Source organism: Gossypium arboreum, chromosome 1 (assembly GCF_025698485.1).
Source record: "Gossypium arboreum isolate Shixiya-1 chromosome 1, ASM2569848v2, whole genome shotgun sequence".
Taxonomy (NCBI): domain Eukaryota; kingdom Viridiplantae; phylum Streptophyta; class Magnoliopsida; order Malvales; family Malvaceae; genus Gossypium; species Gossypium arboreum.
Genome location: NC_069070.1, coordinates 107,761,350 through 107,786,675, shown reverse-complemented (window position 1 = coordinate 107,786,675; position 25,326 = coordinate 107,761,350). Strand labels below are relative to the sequence as shown.

At 34.9% G+C, this 25,326-nt stretch overlaps 1 protein-coding gene and 1 long non-coding RNA gene across 2 annotated transcripts in view; one reads left to right on the top strand and one right to left on the bottom strand.

Moving 5' to 3' along the window:
• Nucleotides 1-25,326, top strand: part of LOC128294092 (uncharacterized) — a 90,840-nt gene that overhangs the window by 26,771 nt on the left and 38,743 nt on the right. The window lies entirely within an intron of this gene.
• On the bottom strand, nt 17,488-19,300 carry LOC108481598 (probable calcium-binding protein CML21). The gene is made up of 5 exons (XM_017784709.2): nt 18,990-19,300; nt 18,518-18,742; nt 18,210-18,412; nt 17,853-18,021; nt 17,488-17,724 (listed from the first exon to the last, which is right to left on the bottom strand). The coding sequence occupies exons 2-5, from the start codon at nt 18,669-18,671 to the stop codon at nt 17,603-17,605; spliced, it is 648 nt and encodes a 215-aa protein (XP_017640198.1). The 5' UTR covers nt 18,672-18,742; nt 18,990-19,300; the 3' UTR covers nt 17,488-17,602.

Below are 25,326 nucleotides of genomic sequence, written 5' to 3'. Positions count from 1 at the left end.
AGCTTTAATAACGAAAATGAACTATGGACGTGTCTTGAATATTGATATATGTGTAAGTGAACATTGGAAATATATCCGGGCTAAGACCCGAAGGCATTCGTGCGAGTTGATATATCCGGGCTAAGACCCGAAGGCATTCGTGCGAGTTGATATATCCGGGCTAAGACCCGAAGGCATTCGTGCGAGTTGATATATCCGGGCTAAGACCCGAAGGCATTCGTGCGAGTTGATATATCCGGCTAAGACCGAAGGCCTTTGTGCAAGTCACCAAATCCGGGTTATGACCGAAGGCAATCGTCTTGATCGCTATATCCGGTTAAATCCGAAAGTATGTGATTCGAAGTGAGCAATCTTGCTGTGAAAATTTCAGCTTATACACTTGTGAAAATTCCAGCAATGAGGTATGTTTGTATGTGCTTGTACTAATTGAATTCTTACAAGTAAGTATGCGCTAAGTTGATAACGAGCTACCGGCCTTGGGCTAAGTTGTTCTTTTGTGTATGAACATAAGGGTCGGTGATGTGAAATAAGTATGAGTATGGGAATGTGAATTAGTAAAGTGGTTTAATTAGCCATGTGAATAAAATACCTTAGTCAAAGCTGATTTCATTGCTTGAGACTTACTAAGCATTAAAATGCTTACCCGTTGCTTTGGCTCTCTGTTTTATAGGTTTACTCGTTAGCTATCGGATTCGGGATCAAAGAAGTCAAGTCATCCACACTATCGAAGCCCCATTTTGGTACAAATTTTGGTTGAACTTTGAAATGGCATGTATAGGACCATCCTTTGTTGAAGGTCATGTACCTTCCGGTTTGTGTAAACTTGGATAGCCATGCGAAAATGGCTTATATACGTTTTAGCATAGAACTATAATCGTTTGTATGTTGACCCTTATGAGGTATGGAATTATTTTGAAACGATTAGCCATTGGAATGGTTAATCATGATCACGCTTTGTGCTATGTATGTAAAAGGGCCAATTGAATCATGGAAAGTATGAAATAGGTAAAGCCTACTAAAGGCAGATGCTGACAGCAGCAGTGACGTGGATGTGAAAAATCACTAAAAATAGTAGGAATGGTATTAAATAGCAAATAAATTATGTAAGTGTACCTTGATGAATCTACTTTCATATGGAAGAAACGAAATGGTCATATGAGTTATAAGTTAACAGATTTTAAAGTTCTTGTGAAATAGGGCCAGAACGGTTTCTGGATCCCCTGTTCCAACTTTGGAAAATCATTGTAAATTAACCAGAGATAATTAGGAGTCATTCCATATATGTGTAGATTCCTCTCTGAGTCTAGTTTCTATAGAAACAAACGACATCAGTATTGAAGCCCTGTACAGGGAGATATCCAATTCGTAACGCACAAAGGTCAGTGTAGTCGATCCCTACAACAGGCGAGACTTTAACTAATAAACTGTACTAATTGGCTCGACCAAAAATTCTAGAAAAATATGTAGATGGACATATGAGTCTAGTTTCAGGAAAAATTTACGGAACTGATTTTCGAGTTGTAAAACTCAAGTTATGAATTTTGGAGCGACTAGTACTCAGATTGGCAGCTTGTCTGAAAATTGTCAATAAGTGGGTTGAAGTCTGTTAACACCTTGCGTTCGACTCCGGCGACGGTCTCGGGTTCGGGGTGTTACATAGTAGCTATAGAAATTCTTTTGATTTCTAGGTGAAAATGGTGAATTTTTTGTGGAAGGACCAAATTGTAAAGAAAAGAAAATTTCTTTCTTTTCCTTCTCTTCTAACGATGGTTGCATGCATGGAAAGATGATGAAAGTTCTTCATCTTTCCTTCCTTTTATACTAAATAATTAATAATAAAATAATAAAATATCTCATTAAAATAATATATATCTAATTAAATAATCATAAAATATCATCAACATCATCATTACTTTCTAGATTTCTCTCTCTTCCAATTGACCATTTTGCCCTTTATTATCTTTTAAAATTCCATCATTGAGTCATCATTTAATTTGGTAAAATTACAATTTAGTCCCTCATAGTTCTTCACCTATTCAATTTGGTCCTAATTCATTCATTTTCCTTAGTTTCTAGATCATTCCACTCTTAAAATATTTACACTATTGGTCCTTAAAATTTTTCATATTTACACTTTAACCCCTCAAATTTTGAGTATTTACTATTGTACATCAAAACTTTTCTCACTTTTACAATTTAGTCCTTTCTTGAATTAATATATCATAATATACTTCTCAATATTGACATAACTCAAAATTTCCCTTTTGTCACTTTATTTCCTTATTTTACTATATCAATAATAATATCTTCTTGTAAAAATTTTGAGGTATTACATGTTGCATTACACTTGTATAATTTAATCACCATACATTTGTCTTTATTTTAATTTATTTCACAATATAATATCAATTTAATAATAATAATAATAATAATATTAATAATATTAATAATATTAATAAATATTTAATATAAAACCATAATAATAAATAACGATAATAATAATTTAATATATTACTTATGCATAAAAATCTTTGATTTTTATGCATTTCCACTCTCATTCTTTGTTAATGGCTTAATTTCCATTTTAGTTCTTTCTATTTTCTTTCAATTTATAATTATACTTTTACCCTTTTTTTCACTTTAGTCCTTTTTGATAATTACTCTTAATTAAGCTAAATTCACTTAATAAAAACCTAATTAGACACACCATTAGACTCATAGATATTTCTAATAATTATTTATGAACTCGTTTTACTAAGACAGAAGCTCGATAATGCACTTTTCCGATGCCTGTGAATTTTAGGTCATTACAAACATGCCACATCAACATTAGGGATAAAAAAAATCAATTTTTTGGTGGAGCCATGTAGAATGGCGCCACTTGTATAAATACTAGGGAAATACTGCGATTTTTGAAAAAATGTGGGGAGCTCTAAATAAATTTTCCTTTTTCTGGTGGAGTTAAATAACTTGGCATCACCAGATTCCAAGGCCTTGGTACATTTTGTCCTTTTCCTATTTTTTTATTATTTGTTTTATAATATTTTAAATCTTTTATAATATCATTTTATTGGAACCTTTCTAATTTTTTAAAATTGTTTATTATTTGTTTATTCAAACGTTTTTTTAATTTGTTTATTATTTGTGTTTTTTTTTAAATTGCTCTACCAATTTATTACTAGGAAAATACTGCAATTTTTGAATAGAGCAAAGAAGTGACTCTAGTCCATTGCAGTATAGAGAACCAACTTGCAGGCATCCTGACCAAACCTCTTGGAAAGTCGAGGTTTGAAGAGTTGAGGGAGTTGAGGGTTAAAATTAGTGTTCGCAACATGAAGGCCAAGGAAGAGTATTGCGAGATGACCATTCATGTAAAGTTGGTGAACACTTCAACTTTGGTGGACTAAAAAATATATGAACAGATTTTAAAAAGATTACTTACAAGTTAGACAAAATATATTTACTCTCTGGAAGATTTAGTTTTATTAGTATAAATATTTAGCATTTATTAGTATAAATATTTTTGTTATTTCTTTCCATATTTAGAAATTTCTCTTGTTATAAATACCCTTGTTAATTGTTCAATTTAGACGAGTGAAAAATAATGAAAACCTTAGCGAACAATTCTATTGCTAAATTTTTCTTATTTCTTCTCTGCAATTCTTTCTTCCTTATTTTCAAAATTCCAACAATTGATATCAGAGCTATCTTATTAAAGGTCGTAATTGTTCATACTAAGTTACACATGGCTTCCGCAAGTTCCTCACCACCTTCACCGTTTATTTTCAATGGTGAAAATTATCATATATGAGTTGTCAAGATGAAGACCTACTTGCAAGCTTATGACCTGTAGGAGGTTGTGAATACTGACATTGAGATCATACGATTAAGGGACAGTGCTACAATTGCTCAAATCAAACATCATAGTAACAAGCGAGCTAAAAGATACAAGGCAATGTCATGTATATAGAATGACATCTCGGATGTCATATTTACACGTATTATGGCTTGCGAAACCCTAAAAAAACTTGGGATAAGCTAAAGGAGGAGTTTCAAGGTTCGGATAAGACCAGGCAACAACTCATTAATCTCATGAACTTGAGAATTTGAAGATGAAGGAGGTAGAAACCATGAAGCAGTACGTAGACAAGATTATGTCGGTGGTAAATAACATCAGGTTACTTGGGGAAGAGTTCGTAGATAGTAAGGTCGTTGAGAAGGTCATAACAACACTTGCTGAAAGGTATGAATCAAATATTTCATCACTCAAAGACTCAAGAGAACTCTCGGTGATCACTTTTTCAGAATTGATAAATGCCCTATATACTCAAAGAACAAACAAGAGCATCAATGCGTAAGGAGCATGCTGAAGAAGAAGCTTTGTGAGCCCTAAGTATTGAAGGCGCGAACCCCCAGAAAGATAAGGGAAAGGAAGGTTGGTTAGAGAGGAAGGAAAAGTTGATGCAAGATGGTGGAAAAAAAATCTTCACCATTCTCGCATTGTAAGAAAAACACTCACCCTAAGAAATATTGCTGGTAAAGACTAGATATTAAGTCTAGATCACGCAAGCAGTTAGACCACATGGAGAAATTATTCAAGAACAACGGGCTAACCCTTCAATAGCATGTGCAGGCTCAAGCAGTTGAGTAAGATCACATTCAGAAGGAGCAGGTGTTCATAGCCATAAGTTTTGCATCAAATAACAAAGTCGTGAGAGGTTGGTTGATTGATAGTGGATGCACCAATCAAATGACCTCAAATGAAAGCATCTTTAGAAAGATTGATCAAAGTTGCGATCTTAGAGTGATGATTGGTAATGACGAACTCTTAGAAGCTAAAGGTAAAGGTGAAATTACGATTAATTCGTCATCAGGTATTAAAGTATTTTCTGATGTTCTCCTAATACCTGCAATAGATCATAATATTTTTTAGCATTGGTCAATTGCTTGAGAAAAACTACAATGTAGTTTTTAAGAATTATGGTTGCATAATATTTGATTCATTGGTGCACTCTGACGTGTGCAGATCCATGAAAATACGCTCATTAAATGAATGTAGATACTTTGCTTTGTTCATTAACGACTACACCAGGTATTTCTGGGTGTATTTTTTAAAACAAAAAATTGATGTTGTAGAAGTATTTTGGAAACTTAAAGTATAGGTTAAAAACTAGACTGACAAGAAACTGAAGAAGATTAGGTCTGGCAATGGAATCAAGTACACTTCTGAGATATTCCAAAACTACAGTGAAGAAGTTGGAATATATCACCAGTTCACCAATATTTACACTCTGCAGTATAATAGAGTGTGCGAAAGAAAGAATAGGACAATAATGGACATAGCAAGGTGCCTATTGTTTGAAAGTAAGTTTCCAAATGAGTTTTGGGCTAAGGAAGTGAATACATTAGTCTATTTACTGAACAGGCTACCATCGAAGGCAGTAAAAGTGATGACTCCATTTGAAGCTTGGTTTGGAAACAAACCCTCTGTTTCTCACTTAAAATTTTTTTTTTGTGTCTGTTTTATTCATGTTCCACAGGTGAAAAGAAGCAAGTTAGAAAGGAGGTCACAGTCATATATCTTATTTGGGTATAGCAACAATAGGAAGTGTTATAGAATTTATAATCCTTCCTCCATGAAAATTTTGGCGAACATGGATGTTGTGTTCGATAAAAGTAAAACATGGAATTGGAATGCTACTAAGGCTGAGCAAAGGTTGGGTGAACTGGGTTCGTAAAACCATTATGATGATGGTGAGCTAAGGTCATAGTCTGACGATGAACTAACTGAAGCAGGCTTCGATGGCACTTTAATACGAGGCACGCGATCCATTGATCAGATCTATTAGAGAGCTGACTAGCACTATTTGAACTTGCAAGCTTTAAAGAGGATGAAACTATAGAAGGGTGGAAAGAAGACATGCGAGAGGAAATGAGCATGATTCATAAGAACCAAACTTGAGAGCTCGTTGACAAGCCATCACACAATAAGGTCATTGGCATCAAGTGGGTGTTCAAAACCAATTTAAATGTCGATGGTTCACTTAATAAGCTAAAAGTGAGATTGGTTGTGAAAGGCTTCAGTCAACAGTATAGCATTGATTACTAGGATACTTTTTCCCTAATAGCAAGGTTGGATACAATTGGGTTATTATTGGCCTTAACAGCACAGATAGGTTGGAAAATTCATCAGTTGCATGTTAAATCAACCTTTCTGAATGGATATTTGTAGGAAGAAATCTATGTGGAGCAACATCTTGGGTTCCAAATTAAAGGAAAAGAGGAGAAGGTATATAGGCTTATGAAAGCCCTATACGATTTGAAATAGGCTCCGAGAGCTTGGTACGCAAAGATAGATGAGCATTTCGTGAGCTTAGGATTTGAAAAGAGTCCTAGCGAGCCAACTCTATATGTGAAGAAAATTGGCGGGCTCACTTTGCTAATTCTTTTGTTATATGTAGATGATCTAGTTGTGATTGGAAGCAATAAAGTCTTAGTTAAGGAGTTTAAACAATAAATAGAGTACACGTTTGAAATGTTAGATATTGAGGAAATGAGATATTTCCTTAGTATGGAAGTTTGACAAGTTCAAGAAGGAACTTTTATAAGTCAACAGGGCTTTGCATTGAAGATTTTGAAGAGGTTCTGTATGGCGAAGTGTAAACCAATCAACACGCTTATTACACTTGGAGAAAAACTTTGTAGTAGTGAAAACTTTCAGCAAGTTAACGAGAAGAACTATCGAAGCCTTGTAGGTTGTTTGTTGTACTTAATAGCAACATGACTAGATATTATGTTTGCAGTTGGCTTGTTGTCAAGATTTATGCACTGCTGTAATACTTCTCATTTCAAAGCGGCAAAAAGGGTGTTGAGATACATCAAAGGAACAATTGAATTTGGTGTTTGGCTTGCAATAGCGAACATCGCAATGGTAAACTCCTTAAAACTTGTTGGGTACACTAACAGTGACTTGGCTGGATTAGTGGATGATATGTGAAGTACCTCTGGATATTTCTTCTCACTAGTATCTGGGGTACTCTCTTGGAGTTCGAAGAAGCAATCAACAGTTGCTCAATCCATAGTTGAGGTAAAGTATATAGCTGTAGCAATAGTAGTTAATCAAGCAACCTGGTTGAGAAAATTTTTGTTTGACTTGAATCATGAGCAGGTTGAAGCAACTCAAATTTTTTGCGACAACCAGTCTGCCATAGCAATTGCGAAAAACCCAGTCTTTCATGGAAAGACAAAACATTTTAAAATCAAGTATTAATTTGTGAGAGAAGTTGAATAGAGCAAAGAAGTGACTCTGGTCCATTGCAGTATAGAGGATCAACTTATAGACATCTTGACCAAACCACTTGGAAAGTCGAGGTTTGAAGAGTTGAGGGGTAAAATTGATGTTCACAGCATGAAGGCCAAGGAAGAGTGTTGCGAGATGATTGTTCATGTAAAGTTGGTGAACACTTCAACTTTGGTGGACTAAAAAAAATAAGAACAGATTTTAAAAAGATTGCTTGCAAGTTAAACAAAATATATTTATTTTTTAGAAGATTTAGTTTTTATTAGTATAATATATTTAGCATTTATTGGTATAAATAGTTTTGTTATTTCTTTCCATATTTAGGAGTTTCTCTTGTTATAAATACCCTTGTTAATTGTTCAATTTAGATGAGTGAAAAGTAATAAAAACCTTAGCAAACAATTCTGTTGCTAAAATTTTCTCATTTCTTCTTTGCAATTCTTTCTTCCTTAGTATTGAAATTCCAACAAATTTTAACTGCTTGAAATGTCATTTTTTCATTCCTTGTTTGAATAACATTTAGGGCAACACTTGGGACAACTTATTGGGATAGTTAAAATGTAGTAGGTTTGTTGGCATTTCTTACTTGGATAATTTTGGCTGACTTCCTATCAAAAAATGATCTCTTGTTTTTACTTTTATCAACTTTATTGTTATAGGAGGATTTATTTTTTCTCTTGGTTAAATGATAGAAGAGAGAAGAGGTTGATTGAAAGCAAACTTTATCCTTATCTTATAAGTGCATTTGAAGCTAATAGGAAACTTGCATATGAAGGAATTTATGGGATGATTATTATAGATAATTAAAGAGATAAATTCAGCTTTTAATTGAGTATTTCAAGCCTATCTAAATGTTACAAAAGAGTTCTTATGTTAGCCTATAAATAGGCCTGATGGTCATACACAGAGATGAGTTTTTGAAGTGTCTTTTTTGACTATTGTGTTGAGTTTTATTGTTGTTTTTGTTCGACACTCTTGCAAACATTTTATTCAAGAGTTATTTTCACTTGTAAGTGAGGTTGTTGGGTGAGTAGTTTGTAACAATTGGGTTCATTGTTGGGGTTGCAATTATCCATTATGTAAAAGGATTTTCGTCCCCGAAGAATTGACCAGTAAATAGGTTAGGGTACTATTTTCTCATAGCTTCCTCGGGCTCCCACATAGCCTCTTCCATACCATGACATTGCCAAAGTACTTTCACAAGAGCTATGCTTTTATTTCTCAACTGTTTAACCTCACGTGCTAAAATTTTGATCGGCTTTTCGTTGTATGTCATATCAGGTTGAATTTCAATTTCAAACGGAGAAATCACATGTGATGGATTTGATCTATTTTGACGCAACCTCGACACATGAAATACATTATGAATCTTTTCTAACCTGACAGTAAAGCTAGTCGATATGCCACTGACCCTATTCGTTCAATAATCTCATACGACCCGATGAATCATGGATTTAATTTGCCCTTTCGACTAAAACAAAGTATTTTCTTCCACGGAGATACTTTCAAAAATGCTTTGTCACCGATCTAAAATTCAAAATCTTTTCATTTCAAATCCGCGTACGATTTCTATTGATCTGAAGCTACTTTCAAGCAATCACGAATTACTTTCACATTTTCTTCTGTTTCTCGGATCAAATCAACCCCGTGAATCTTTTTCTCACTCAACTCGGTCCAATACAATGGAGTTCAGCATTTAAGACCATACAATGCTTCATACGGAACCATCTTTATGCTCAATTGAAAACTGTTGTTATACGCGAATTCAACCAACGAAAAATATTTCTCCTAATTGCCTTCAAACTCTAAAACACAACACCAAAGCATATCCTCGAGAATCTGAATTACATGCTCAGACTGCCCATCAGTTTGTGGATGAAAAGCTGTATTGAAATTCAACTTCGTACCTAAAGCTTCTTGTAATTTCTTCCAAAATCGTGATATGAATCTCTATTCTTTATCTGAAATAATCAAAACTAGCACCCACGCAATCTAACTATCTCAACAATGTAGAATTTAGCTAATCTATCAAGCAAAAAATCAATATATACAGGAATGAAATGTGCGGATTTTGCCAGTCCATCTACGACAACCCAAATTGCATCTTTCTTCTTTGGAGACAAGGGTAATCCCTATATGAAATCCATAACCACTCTATCCCATTTCCACTCCGGTATCATCACAAGTTGAAGCAAACCTGAAGGCATTTGATGCTCAGCTTTCACTTGTTGACAAATCAAACGTTTTGATACAAATTCTGAAATGTCTCGTTTCATACTTGACCAACAACACAACTTCTTCAAATCATTATACATTTTGCTACTCCCAGGATGAACAGATAAGCAACCACTATATGCCTCGTATAAAATTTTCTGAATCAACTCTAGATTTTTCAATACGCAAATTCTATCTTAGAACATCAAACAATCATCAGATCCAATTTGGTACTCTGAATCACTAGTCGACTCGCATTGCACTCTTTTAGCTTGCAATTCACTATCACATTTCTGAGTTTTGTAAATTTGTTGAAGGAAAACTGGTTTAGATTTTAATTCAGCTAAGTTCGAACCATTATCGGATAGTATCAACTGTGCATTCATTGCTCTCAAGGCAAACAAGACTTTCTACTCAAAGCATCTGCGACTATATTTATTTTCCCCAGGTGATTATCAATTACTAACTCATAGTCTTTTAGTAATTCGAGCCATCTCCATTATCTTAAATTCAAATATTTCTGAGTCACAATATATTTTAAGCTTTTATGATTAGTAAATGTGTGACATTTTTCATCGTACAAATGATGTCTCCAAATTTTCCATGCAAATACAATAGTGGCCAATTCTAAATCATGCGTCGGATAGTACTTTTCATACGGCTTCAACTGTCTGGAGCCATAAGCTACAAATTTTCCCTCTTGCATCAATACGCAACCCAAACCGTTCAATGGTGCGTTGTTGTAAATCACAAATTCTTTACCAGATTCAGGTTGAACCAATAATGGTGTCTCTGTTAACAATGATTTCAATTGATCAAAACTTTGTTGACACTTCTTGGACCATTCAAACTTGACATCTTTCTGTAGCAATCTGGTCATTGGTGTAGCAATCATCGAGAACCCTTTTACAAAGCGTCTATAATAACCAGCTAATCCCAAAACACTTCTAACCTCGAATACATTTCTAGGTGGTTTCCAATTAATAACTGCAGAAATCTTGCTCGGATCAACTCGAATGCCATCTGCCGATACAATATGTCCCAAAAATCTAACTTCCCGAAGCCAAAATTCACATTTGCTGGATTTAGCATATAGTGGCTTATCTCTCAAGGTTTGCAACACAATCCTCAAATGCTCGGTATGCTCAGACTCATCTTGTGAATAGATCAAAATATCGTCAATGGACACAACAACAAATCTGTCTAAATACGGTTTAAAGATTCGATTCATCAAATCCATAAAAATGGCAAGAGCATTAGTTAGTCTAAAAGGCATAACAAGGAATTCATAATGTTTGTACCTCGTTTTGAACGCAGTTTTTGGCACATCTGAGTCTTTAACTCGCAACTGATAATAACCCGATCTCAAATCGATCTTCGAAAACACTGTTGCACATTTCAATTGATCAAACAAATCATCTATTCTTGGCAACGGATACTTATTCTTTATCATAACCTTGTTGAGCTAACGATAATCAATACACATTCTCATTGACTCATCTTTCTTCTTTGCGAACAATATAGGGGCACCTTAGGGCGAAAAACTCAATCGTGCAAAATCTCTATCTGTTAACTCTTGCAACTAAGCTTTCAACTCTTTGAACTCTGTCGGAACCATTTTGTATGGAGCTATAGATATTGGTGAAGTTCCTGATACTAACTCAATAGCAAACCCAACCTCTCTAACTGGTGGCAACCTAGGCAATTCTTTTAGAAATACATCCGGATACTCACAAACTACAGGTACTAATTCAATCTTCTTTTCAGACACTTTAGTATCTAAAACATATGCTAGATACGCATCACAACCTTTTCTGACATATCTCTCAGCCGACATCGATGAAATCACTATTGGCAATCCACTCTCATCAGATTCAAACCGAAGAATTTCATTATTTTGACACTTTAATTCTATAGTCTTTTGTCTATAATTCACAACGGCATCATGTAGAGTCAACCAATCCAGACCCAGAATCACATCAAACTCATCAAATGGTAAAAGTATCAAGTCAGCTGGAAAACAGTAACCCCGAGTCATTAAAGGACAGTTTTTGCATACTTTGTCAACTAGAACATACTTGCCTAAGGGGTTCGATACTTTAATCACAAATTCAATAGACTCAACAGACAAACTCTTATTAGACACCAAATTCATACATATATACGAATGAGTCAGTTCAGGATCTATCAATGCAATAACATTAGTGTCATAAAGAGAGAATGTACTGGTAATAATATCTGGTGATGACACATCTTCGCGGGTGCGAACGGCGTAAGCTTTAATAGGTACTTTGGCCTCAGATCTCACAGTAGAATCTTTCGTTGTACCACAATTACCACTTGCATTTCCTGTATTTCTTGGGGCCTCCTTCGAGTAGCTATATTATTATCTTTTTCATTTAACTTAGGATAATCTCAGATGAAATGATCTCGCAAACCACAACTGTAACAAGCTCTATTATTATTTTTCATCCAACAATCTCCAAAATGCCGTCTTCCACACTGTTGGCACTTAGGTTTAATATCTTTCACGTTGCCAACACTCGATACCGATGTAGCTTGAGCTTTAGGACTGGTGTATTGCTTTCTGAGATCTCTATTGGAATATCCCGCTGAAGTGGTCGATCGGTTAGAATAATCTCTTCCTCGAATCTCTAGCCTCTGATTCAGCTTTCTTCTTTTCTCGACTAAAGTTTTCTACTTTGTAAGCCTGGTCAACTAACATAACAAATTCTTTCAAATCTAATATACCAACTAGAAGTCTAATATCTTCATTCAACTCGTCAACAAACCATTTGCACATAATCTCTTCGGTAGAAACATACTCCCGAGCATACTTGCTCAACCGTACAAATTCTCTCTCGTACACGGTTACTGTCATGCGACCTTGTTTCAGTTCTAAAAAATCTTTATGCTTTTGATCCAGAAACCGTTAACTGATATATTTCTTTCAAAACTTGGTCTGAAAGAATTCCCAGGTGACTCTCTCACTCGACACCACCAATACTAATGTATTCCACCACTGATACACGATATCTCTCAAAAGGGATATTACACACTTTAAACATTCAGCTGGCATGCAAGAAAGCTCGTCAAACACTCTAATCGTATTTTTAAGCCAAAACTCGGCTCTCTCAGGGTCATCATCAACATTAGCTTTGAACTTTTCAACCTCGTGTTTGTAGATCTTGTTAATTGAAGGCTTATTCAATCTTAAAAGCTCGACTCCTTGAGGAGTTACAAGAACCGATTGGAGATTAGGAGGGGGTAGAGGTTGTTGAGCAGTCGGGTTCGTAGAATATATTGAGTGAACCACTCATTCATCATTTGGAAGAAGGCTTCTTTAGCCTCTCCACCCTAGCTGCCCGTTACGGGTCTAGAATCAAATGGCATTGTCCTTTGAGTGGGAGTGGGCACATTACTCTCAACCTTATCAGCTATAGTTCGATTATGATCCATTTACTATATGAATACACATTTTAAAACGTCAAGAGTCATCACACTATCATAGTTTATATATGGCATGTATAGCTAGACTCTCACATACGCTACGTTAGTCCTAGAATCGACTAAATTGTAGCTCTGATACAAATAAATGTAACACCCCTTACCTGTATTCAATGCCAGAATAGGGTTAAGGAGCATTACCGAACTTACAACACAATTATACATACTTTTAGCATAAATTTCCTTAATTCAAACATTCAACATTCAATATGTCCTTAATACAAGTGTACGAGGCCTTAAACATGCATTGGAATTGGTTCAAGACTAAACCTATAACTTTTAAAACATTTGGAACATATAGAAACTTTTTCTCAAAACAGAGGACACACGTTCGTGTGACCAGGTCGTGTGTCTCACATGGCCACTAGACACGCCCATGTCATAGGCCGTGTAGACATTCGAAATAGAAGTACATGGTCGTGTCCCAGTCCATGTCCTACCTCATGTAACTCTCTGACTTGGGTTACACGGCCAATACACATGCCCGTGTGGCTAGTCCGTGTGCCCTAAAAATGGCCACATACGCTCGTGAGCCAGTCCATGTGGTAGGTCGTGCCAAGCCTGTAGGGTATACTGACTTATACCACACAGCCAAGTCACACGCTCGTGTGTAAGGACGTGTGAAGCATACTGACTTGATTTAATTTCAACACCAGGGGACACATAGCCATGTAACATGATTGTGTGTCACACATGGCTGAGACACACGCCCGTGTCTCTGCCCGTATGGACATAAATTAGGCTATTTACCAAGCCAATTTGCCACCCCATTTGATACACACCTTCACCTACACATATGGCACCAAAATAAAGCATAATAGGCAACACAAAATTACCAAATCAAACATAATTCTTACTATTTCATCTAAACATTTCTTAGCCTAAACCTCAATCACAAACATCATCAATTCCTCAATCATTCCCAAGTAACATTAAACACATTACAAAATGGCATTAGCACATCTAAAAACATTTACCTAATTTACATCATTTTGTTCCAATTCACAAACATGATACTAATTCCACAAACCTCATAATATAAGCCATAAGCACACTTATATATACATAACCAAACTAGCCAAATTAAGCCAAGTCTCACAACTATATATATATATATATATATATATATATACAAACCAAAACATAACCATTAACAAGCCATCTCAAATGGTAAAACTCACTACCAAAACATAACCAACATGACCAATATCTTATACATGCCATATGACCAAACCATAAGCTTAAAGTTACAAAAGTGATGATTGGATAGTGTGACGTAGTCTCCGACGATCCTCGAAACCGAGCTAGCTTTGAAATCATTATAAGACATGGAAAATAAACAAAGTAAGCTTTATAGCTTAGTAAGCTCGTATGATATAAACTTAACTAATCACAAATACATTATTCATCAATTTAAACATATTAACATGAAATTCATGATTACTAACAAACCTTTCACATGCTTATTCATACACTTATATGCAAACAACGTAACTTGCTCGATTTAAAGCTCATACTATGTATGTACATACCTGTACCAATCCATAACAAGCTCATATATATTCAGAATACCATTGAATACTTAATATCTCGTACACTAAGTGTTGTACATAGTTGATGCTTTCTCAAATCGCACACTAAGTGCCATATATAGCCGAAGTTATCTCGACCTCGCACACTAAGTGCCATATATAGCTGAAGCTATCTTGATCTCGTACACTAAATGCCATATATAGCCGAAGCTATGTCGAATCGCACACTAAGTGCCACATATAGCTGATTTGTCGTTGAACATGACTGTAGTCCCATATATACAATTTATGCAATATCAAAGCATTGAAAATATAATTATAACAGTACTTATTACATACGAACTTACCTCAAATATTAAAACGGCTAATCGAGTCGATTAGTCGATAATTTTTGTTTTTCCTTAATCCTGATCCGAATTCCGTTTTTCTTGATCTAAAAATATGAAAAATTAACTCATCTAACATTCGGTCTATTCAATTTAGCCTAGAATTTACAAATTGGAAAATTTACACATTTGTCCTTAATGTTTCGCATTTTTACAATTTAGTCCTTATCAAATAAAATTGCAAATTCATGCAATTGAGTACAAACCTATGCTTAGCCAAATTTAATACATGTTACTAGCAGCCCATATTTTCAATTTATTCAAACTTTTAACCACCACATTTCACATTTTCTCAATTTAATCCTTTTTTGACATTTTTGTCAAAAATCACTTTACAAAAGCTATTAATCTAACATTAAACCTTCCAAATCTATCATAAATCATCAAATTACTCAAGAATTCAACAATGAAAACATGATAAATCTTTAGCAATTTCAAAATTTAAGGTACAAACTAGCTAGAATACGAAGCAACAATCTCAAAAACATATAAATCATTAAAAACCGAGTCAAAATCACTTACCAATTTAACTTTGCAAGTGCCGAACCCTAAAACAATTTCTATGGCTTCTTCTTCTTTGTATTTTCAGCTAATGAAGATGAATGAATAAAATTTTATGCTTTTGTTTTATTAAAATATAACTTAATTACTTATTTACTATTTTAACCTTATTATAACCCATTTAATATCTTCCATTTAATATCCATATATGTCCACTCATGCTATTAATGGTCTAATTACAACATAGGGACCTCCTCTTTTAAGTTCCATAGCTATTTGTCACCTTTAACTAATAGAACATAAATTTTGCATTTTATGCGATTTAGTCCTTTTTATCAAATTAACTATTCCAACGATAAAATTTCTTCACGAAACTTTCACACATACATACTATCATACAATAAACACTTAAAATAATATTAAAATAATTTTACGACCTTAGATTTGTAGTCCCAAAACTACTATTCCGATTTGACTAAAAACGGACTGTTTAAGTGGCTCCATAGAGTAGGATTGGTAAATCTAAATTGCATTAACAAATATTGTGTGTTGATTTCTCTCATTGCCTTACTCTCCTTTTATAATTTTTTTGTTAAATTGTCCTGATCCTACTTCTATTACAACATTAGTTGGGCCATCGAATTGGAACATCGAATTGAAACAACTAGAAAATTGATACTTTTTCAATTCATATCAAAGTAGGCTTTAAGATTTGCTTGAATATTATGTTCTGTTTGCAACCGTGGAATCCATAAAGGAAGGTAGTTCAATTACTTAATCCCCGTTGCTACTTGGTTTAGAAAACCATGCATGTTGAAAGGCACGTATGTATGCTTTCACCTTGTTCATTAATGAAGCAACCTGGGAAGCTATTGAAGATAGGTGGATTCGACCCATTATGACTACTGTTGATGGCATGACATGTCCTAAAGAAGAAGCAAATACATTACCGCTGCTCATGGATATTCACAAGTTCTAAATGTCATTTTTGGTGGATTTGACTTCGACCAACTTCAAGTCATTTATTTGTGTGAATCTGCTAATGCATGGAAAATCTTGTAAAATCAACATGAAGGAAATGATGTCGTGCTGTCAAAACTTCAGATTAAAATTAAAAAATATATATTAGAATTAATTAAAGACAAATAGGCAGAATTTGAAAAAGGCAATGAGCTAACTTAAAAATGAAATCCTTCATTTTCATGTCCGTTTTACATTTCATGTTGGGGATTTGTGGTTGTCGCTCCTAATAATGTCATTTTCGAGGATCAAACCCCGTTCTCTCATTGAAAATGCAATGCACCTTGCCACTACACCCAACACTTGTTAATTCCAAACTTTTTTATTATATGATAAAATTGTTTTAAAAATATAAGTTATGCACGTAACATAATGATTAGTATAGAAAATAGGCGGGTAAAGACTAGTTATTTTAACTAAAAGATGAGTAGTTATTTCAAGCAATTTTTCATAAGGCGAATTGGTTAAACCACAAGAATTATTGAAAATTAAAAAGAATAGAAAAAGCTATGAATAATAAAGAAAAAAAAGTTTTTGAAAATAGTAATAATAATATAAACCTTCATTTTATAAATTAAAAGATTAAAATTAAATATTTAAAGTAATTTAAGTAGAAAATCAAACTGTTTTATCCAGTTCAATTTTCTTTCGGTTTTTAATAGTAATTGAAGCAATTGGACCCAATTCCGACGACCATGATTTTAAGAAAAATGTTTATAATTGTATTCATTTCTCGGCTCAAATGACAAACAATAATTTGAAAATATTAAAAAAATGTTTATAGGATAAGTTAAAAGAACCAATTGATGTTTTGCAGATAAAATGGTAAATATTATTACTAAAACAAGGACCAATTCGTTAAATGCTTTTGTCGCCGAGCATCCGATATACCTTCGTTAGCTGAATATTTTTCTCGTCATTCCCCGGCATAAGCAAGTAAATGTCTTTTTTTTTTTAATTTGGATTCCATTCTACAGACCTTCATCTCATGAATGAACACACCTTACTCTCTTATCCTATATGAAACTTGTATATCAACTTGGCCATTCATATGATTATTGGAAAACAAAGAAACAAAGGAGACTTCATTGCTGAGCTACCAATCATAATGTCATCATCACTTGATATGTATATATGTTGATTCAGACCGTCCCTTCTTCCTCATCTTCGTCATCTTCCGCATCGTCGATTCCAACCCAATTTGTGAATGCAAAAAGAAACTCTTTGAAACTCACTGATCCATTTTTATCCCAGTCCATTTCTTCTGCAACCACACAATACACTTTGTTCAGTGTATGCCAAAACTTCCTAGTACTTATTAATGCAGTTTTACATAAGTGAAGTAAAAATAAAAATAAAAAAATGCACACATATGGTATGGAGATTGCTGACCAAATCTTTTCATGGCTATTCGTCCAGACGAACGCTCCCCGGATTCATTTATGGCTTGAACCATCTCGTTCTTGCTAACAAAACCATCCTTGTTCTTGTCCAAGAACACGAATGCATCAACAAAGGTTTCGAATGTGGCCTCCAAGTTTGGCATTCCCATTCGTGATTTCTGATAATGTCATGGAAGGCCAAGATAACAGACAACAAACACAATTATAGCAAGTATTATAGGGATGGGATACTATGAAAATGTCATATGTCGATGGAACACAACACCTCAAGGTAAATGTTCAAGACAGCTACATATAACTTAAAACAAACAGAGATAAGGTGAATCAAGTTTTGTGTTAAGGATACACCTTCATGTCCAGGAGCATTGTCCTTGAGAAGATAGACTAGGCAAAGAAGTACAATGAACTCGTTGAACTTTATTCCCATATTTTGATTGAAATCGCATGCCTTAAACAGATCACTTATCTCCTCCTCTGTGAATGAAATTTGAAGTTTGTTGAAACATTTTTTCAGCTCTTCATTGTCGATTGCACCATTTGAGTCCTCATCTACAAAGAAACGCAATGCATGGAACATGCCACTCAAAATATTATGCAAAACATATAAAGATGTAAGTAGAATTTTTATTTAGAAGAGGGAAAAAAGGGCTATACCAAACTGCTCAAACACGGCTTTACAATTCCTTAAGCTCTCATCAATTTTAGGGAATTTTAAGATAATACTGTTAAAGGATTTCATTGCAGTTCCTTCAGAAGCCCTTCGCTGCATAGCTTCAACCATTTTAGCTTCTAGTTTTGTTTCTGCCATTTCGAATGATTTATCATACACCTCCCATTTCCAACTATTACTGGGACGTGGAAGACAGGCTTAATGTTTTCCTGCCATAAAAGTAGAAAATATTAAAAATTATTGAAGCCATCTCATTGTAGCAAACATGACAACAAACAAATCAAAAATTCTATTTATCTGCAACCAGTATAGTCATACGAACATAAACAGAATACCATGAAGATATATATTAATTTTTTTTGTGGTAAAAACCCAACTTGATATCAAAGATGAGATATTTCATGAGCTATCAACAACTTAACATAACACAAATATGGTTCATGGCTGAATAGTTACCAGGAAGATATAGGGAGTTGAAAAGCCAAGCAGGATCCTTTGGGTCTTCTGCTACCCTAAAAACAAAAAGGAAAAAGGCTTGAATTCGACCAGCTTTGAGCTTCTAAAGGCAAACAAGAAAACCAACTCTAGGATCTGAATTGTGTCCAAAGAGGAGGAAGAACAAGTAGAAGAAAAAAGCAAAGACAAAATTAAGGAAGGACTGATGAAGAGTGAGAGAGAAAGTGGGAGAGTGTGGAGGGTTGATTTTGTCCATTTTGATCTGATTTGAAAAGGCAAGGTTTGTGGTGAACCCACCACGTATTTGGTTTCCTTACGAATCACCATCTGTATTTTCGTCTCTTCTAATGTTGCAGTTGTTGGGTTGAGTCTGGGTTTCTTGCATTGACTTTTTCCACAAAACAAAAACTATACTATTATCATTCGTCAACGTGTCTATATATGTATATATGTGGTCTAAGGAGCAGAAGATGATCGATTGAGTACAAAAATGGAACTCATCTAAGTCTAAGTGAATAGATTGTATAAAATTGTGATTTCACGTCATTTCTATCTATTTTTAATAGCAGAATGACAAATCAGATTTTTATTCTTAATTTTTAGCTTTTTCCTCTTTAAAAAAAATTCAAATTCAACTAAAACTAAAACTACTAAAAACCAAGACTTTGTCATTCTTTTATTAGAAAAGAATAGAGATGACGTGAAATCACAGTTTTATACAATCATTTCTCTATAAAGTAAACCCTTAAATTGAAAATTCATCCTAATAGTTTGATCATTAAAAAAATTTGTTTATTGGTAAACCGAGTAATAGCTAACTCGAAGAATAAGAGGTGAGCATTTATGTTAAATATGACTCCTATTTTCAGTCAAATTTGAGAAATAATCTTTCAGTTGAACTCTGTTTACTTGTTTCAATCAAACACTGATTAGTTTAGATTATTTTATTATTATTTGACCTATGAATTTAGCCTATAAATAGACTTTTTTACACCCTTAGAAATATACACCCATTAGAGATTAGAACTCATAACACATTTAGAGAATTTTGTGTTTACGTTTTGTAGGTTCTTTGCTTTCGGGTTTTCAGGTTTTAGTTTTTATCTCCATCTTTTGTATTCTTCGTTCTTTTGCCATTACAGTAAAATTATCTTTGCCCGTGGTCTTTTATCCTCTTTGGAGGGGTTTTTCCACGTTAAATTTGTGTGTTCAATTTCTCAATTTATTCCGCTATTTTATCTGTTCGCTGCTTAATCGGGTCGAAATCCTAACAAGTGGTATCAGAGCTAGTTCAATTTTCATAGATCAGCCAGTTCAGATATGGCAACAATAAGGTTTGAAATTGAGAAGTTCGATGGTGAGACAAATTTCAATCTGTGGCAAGTTCGGATGATGGCAATTTTAGTTCAATCAGGCTTGAAAAAGGTTGTTACCGGGAAAAAGCCTGAGAATCTAAATAAAACAGAATGGGAAGAGCTTGATGAAAAGGCTTTATCTGCAATCCAGTTGTGCCTCGCGAATACGGCATTGCAGGAGGTATTGATGGAGAAGACCTCATCTGCCTTGTGGAAAAAGTTAGAAACTCTTTATGCGACTAAGTCTCTGGCTAACCGTTTAGTGTTGAAACAACGTCTATTTACATTTCGCATGAACGAAGGTGAGCTTCTTAGAGATCACATTAGTCAATTCATTACTCTTTTAAATGATTTAAAGAACGTTGAGGTTCATATTGATGATGAAGATCAAGCTATGCTATTATTGTGCTCTTTACCCTCTTCATACAAGTCTTTCAGGGAGACCTTGATTTATGGCAGAGACAAACTCTCGTTCGAAGTTGTGAAGGGTCATTTGTTGAGTAGAGACAAACTCGAAAATGAGCTTTATTTGGATAGCAAAGCAGATAGGCAAGCTTCTGTTTTGGTGGCATCAAAGAAACAAGACAAAAGGTGTCGCTATTGTAAAAAGTTAGGTCATGTCAAAGCAGATTGTTATAAATTGTGAAATAAAAGAGCTGCTGAGAGTAACGAGGAGGATGTAGCTGGTGCTAATTTGGCCGATGAAAATGGTGATGATTTCTTATTAGTGTCAACGAGCGATAACTCTAAGCTCACGTCTGAGTGGATCCTAGATTTAGGATGTTCTTTCCACATGTGTCCCAATAGAGAATGGTTCTCTACATACAGTTCAGTTGAAGGTGCAGTTGTGCGCATGGGAAACCATTCATCTTGTAAGGTAATTGGTATTGGTACTGTTAAAATTAAGATGCACGATAGGACAATTAGGACACTCTCAGATGTCAGGTATGTACCTGATTTATGAAAGAATCTCATCTCCTTGAGTATTTTAGAGTTGAAAGGATGCAGAATCAACATCGAGTCGAGCGGTATTAAAGTATCTCGTGGAGCTCTCATTTTGTTAAAAGGTAAAAGAATCGATAGTCTTTATATTTTGGAAGGTTCTACAGTGATCGGTGAAATCGGACGTCCCTCGTCTGTTACAGAGTCAAAGTCAACTCGTTTGGAGCAGAGGCAACTTGGTCATAGGAGGGAAAAAGGTACGACCGTTTTGTTGAAGAGAGGTTTTCTTTTGGATGCAGGTTTTGAAAAGTTAGGGCACTGTGTTCGTGAAAATCAGACCCGGGTTAATTTTGATTTGGCAGTGTACAAGTCGAAGGCTAGAAGTCTTCCAGTTTCTAAACACAAATTCGACTCAGTTAATTCCCTGCATAGTTCAAGATAGGCTCGTGGCGGCTTTGGCAAAGATGGCGGTGTGGAAATATGAGTCAAGGTGGAGATTTGTTAAATATGACTCCTATTTTCAGTCAAATTTGAGAAATAATCTTTCAGTTGAACTCTGTTTACTTATTTCAATCAAACACTGATTAGTTTAGATTATTTTATTATTATTTGACCTATGAATTTAGCCTATAAATAGGCTCTTTTACAACCTTAGAAATATACACCCATTAGAGATTAGAACTCATAACACATTTAGAGAATTTTGTGTTTACGTTTTGTGGGTTCTTTGCTTTCTGGTTTTTGGGGTTTAGTTTTTATCTCCATCTTTTGTATTCTTCGTCCTTTTGCCATTATAGTAAAATTATCTTTGCCCATGGTCTTTTATCCTCTTTGGAGGAGTTTTTCCAAGTTAAATTTGTGTGTTCAATTTATCAATTTATTCTGCTATTTTATTTGTTCGCTGCTTAATCGGGTCGAAATCCTAACAACTTATCTAATTAAATTGATTTAATCACCTCAACAAATCAAATTTAATTAATTTTATTTGCTTTAATCGTTTTTAAAATTAATAGATTTTGGAAATTGGTTTATTAAGTTAGTTATCTCTTTTTTTTTTAACATGAAATTCATTTGTAAAGAGAAAACAAGAATAATCAAAAGACTCAAAGAACCGAGAGAAACTATAACCTAAGGCAACAAGACAACTTTTGATTTGATAGTGAAAGAAACATAGGTACTTGTAAATTTTTCATTTAGACTTGTATCTTTAAATGATTGCTACAAAGGACAATCAAGGATTTCTTGTTTTTAAGAGTATTGAAACATGATGGATATTTGATGAAAGAATGTATAGAGGTAGAAAGCAATAAAACAAAACAAAAAAATAAATTGATTATAAACTTCAGTTTTTCATTCTACAATTTTGGTTTACATGAACATCTATACTTAAATAACCTGAAAATAATAATAAACAATTACAACTTGGCAACTGTTGGAACTTGTACAGTACAACTTGTCTCTTTATTGGTTGATTTTAGTCTATTCAGCAGCCAAAACATCTTATCAAAAATTATCATTGTTTTAGTGCAAGTTGGCAACTTGTAGAGAAAGAACTCGCATGCATAAGCTAGCCTAACACAGCTCGTAAATTTGGTTGAGCTCACACCTTTGAGGAGTTTGCATCTTTGGACTTGTGTTTGCCATTGTATGGATGGTCACTTCGCAACACTCCTCCTTAACCTCCATGCTACAAACCCTAATATCATAATGCTGGTTCTCGAACTTCATCTTCCTAATAGGTTTTATTAGAATGTCTGCTAACTGATCTTGTGAACTGTGGTGAACCAAAGTTATTTCCTTAACTTGTTCCACTTATCTCACAAAATGATACTTGATTTTGAAGTGTTTTGTTCTTCTATAGAACATTAGATTTTTTTTGCAATTGCGGTAGTAGAATGATTATCACATTTTATTTTTGTTACGGCTATAGCATACTCAGCTTCAGTAGTTGATTGTGCTACTGTTTCCTTCTCTTTTGAACTCCAATTGAACACACTAGATCCTAGAGTTAAAAAATAACCTGAAGTGTTCTTCATATCTTCAGTAAACTAAATCAATCACTATAATACCCCTAACCTGTATCCGTTACCAGAATAGCGTTACGAGGCATTACCGGACAATATAGCATTTATCAAACATTCAATATCACATCTCATTCATTCACATGCACAAAGTCCCTTAAATAGGTCTACGAGACCTTAAAAGATGCTTAAACGAGGTTCGAGACTAAATTGATAACATTTACAAACTTTAGGAAACATAGAAAAAAAATTTTAATTATAGGGTCACACGCCCGTGCGAACAGGCCGTGTGCCTCACATGGCTATAAGACACGCCCGTGTCATAGGCTGTGTGAAAATAGGGCATACATACTGACTTGGACCACACGGCCGGAGACACGCCCGTGTGCCATGGCCGTAGGAAAACTAGGGAGGTTACTGACTTGGGTCACACGGCTGACCACACGCCTGTGTCTCTAGCCCGTGTACCCTTCGAAATGGCCACACACGCCTGTCTGCTAAGCCATGTGCCATTTAGGAGGGTATATTGACTTATGTCACACAGTCAGTCACATGGCCGTGTGTGAGTCTGTGTGACACACATGGCTAGTAGGCACACCTGTGTGTCCAGGCTGTGCCAAACCTGTAGGGTATGCTGACTTAATTCGTAAGGCTACCCTAAGGGACACACAGCCGTGTAACATGACAGTGTGTCACAAATAGCTGAGACACACGCCTGTGTCTCTGCCCGTGTGGACAAAAATAGGCCATTTGTAAAGCTAATATGCCACCCTATCCACAAGCATACAAATCAACCAAAAAACAACCATTTAATTACATTTTTAGGCAACCAAAAACATGCCAAATCAATCACATATCAAGCTATATATATATCATCAACCAATTCAACTATTAAATTCCATATACATATATATATATATACCAAACCCATATACCAAAACCTGAAACACCCCAAACCTGGCCCAGTCGTTAAGGCCGAATCCGACGCGCCACTTTGAAGTCAAAAACCCATGTTCCCTTTTTAGTGTTTTAAAAAAAAGTCGACTTTTGTCAAACTAACCAAGTGAATGGAAGCTGGGCACCAGGTAGGTATCCATAACAGAGGAGGTGAGCCATGAAGGCTGCTTAAGTACCAAGCTCTCCGATTGGATCCAATCCTAGACATGCCCACATCCATTGTCACACTTGGTTATAACAAGTTGAAATTTCTTTGAGTGATTATCTTTGGTAAACCGAATATTCATGACGTCGTGTTATTTTAAAAAAAAACAAGTATCATTTTGAAATCACACCCTAAGTCTAGCCCATTTGAATTAGTATCCATCAATTTAAAGTTGTTTTTAATAATATACTCCCATAAAAATCAAAGAAGAAAATAAAGTTAAAATGGCCTTATTACAATCCAAAAATTAAATAGCAATTAAAAATAACTTAAGAAAACCAGTCTCTTTTTCAAACCCAAAAGTATTCACCATGGCCACTCTGAATCCCTCCGGCTCCAAGTCACCCACATCAAGGCTCACCAAGGTTAAAGAAGGGTGAGTTTGGGGAAACTCAGTGTGTAAGGAAAACCCATTCAAAGCCCAAGTCAGCTCAAGCCCATTGGGCCTAAGCCCATTCAGTAATAAGTGGTCTTGGGCGAGCCCTTTCAGATTACAATAAAGCGGGCCTTAACCTCTTATTCAGATAACAGATGGCCCATAGGCCCATTTCAAAATACATGCAACATCAAGAAACATATGCAAGCCCATTTGGGGAGACTATTCAACCCACCAACCACTACACTCCACCGTATTACACCATACACTCCATGTGGGAATAGCTCAACCCACCCATTAACACTCCACAGATTGCAACCTTGCTTGCTCGATTAACATAAATTGAGGCAAAGCCTCCAAGACGTGGACAAGCCACTTTCAGTACTTCCTCCGTCAATATCCCATCCCATGCATCCGATAATAACAACATGGCATGCAAGTAAATAACAACGATCAAACATGCATTTAGGTCAATTTAACC

Coding starts and splice junctions, on each gene's coding strand:
- LOC108481598 (XM_017784709.2), bottom strand. CDS start 18,671: ATGGCAGAAACAAAACTAGAAGCTAAAATGGTTGAAGCTATGCAGCGA. Junction 18,022..18,209: donor ATGCTCCTGGACATGAAGGT/GTATCCTTAACA, acceptor TGACATTATCAG/AAATCACGAATGGGAATGCC. Junction 17,725..17,852: donor AATAGCCATGAAAAGATTTG/GTCAGCAATCTC, acceptor GTGTGGTTGCAG/AAGAAATGGACTGGGATAAA.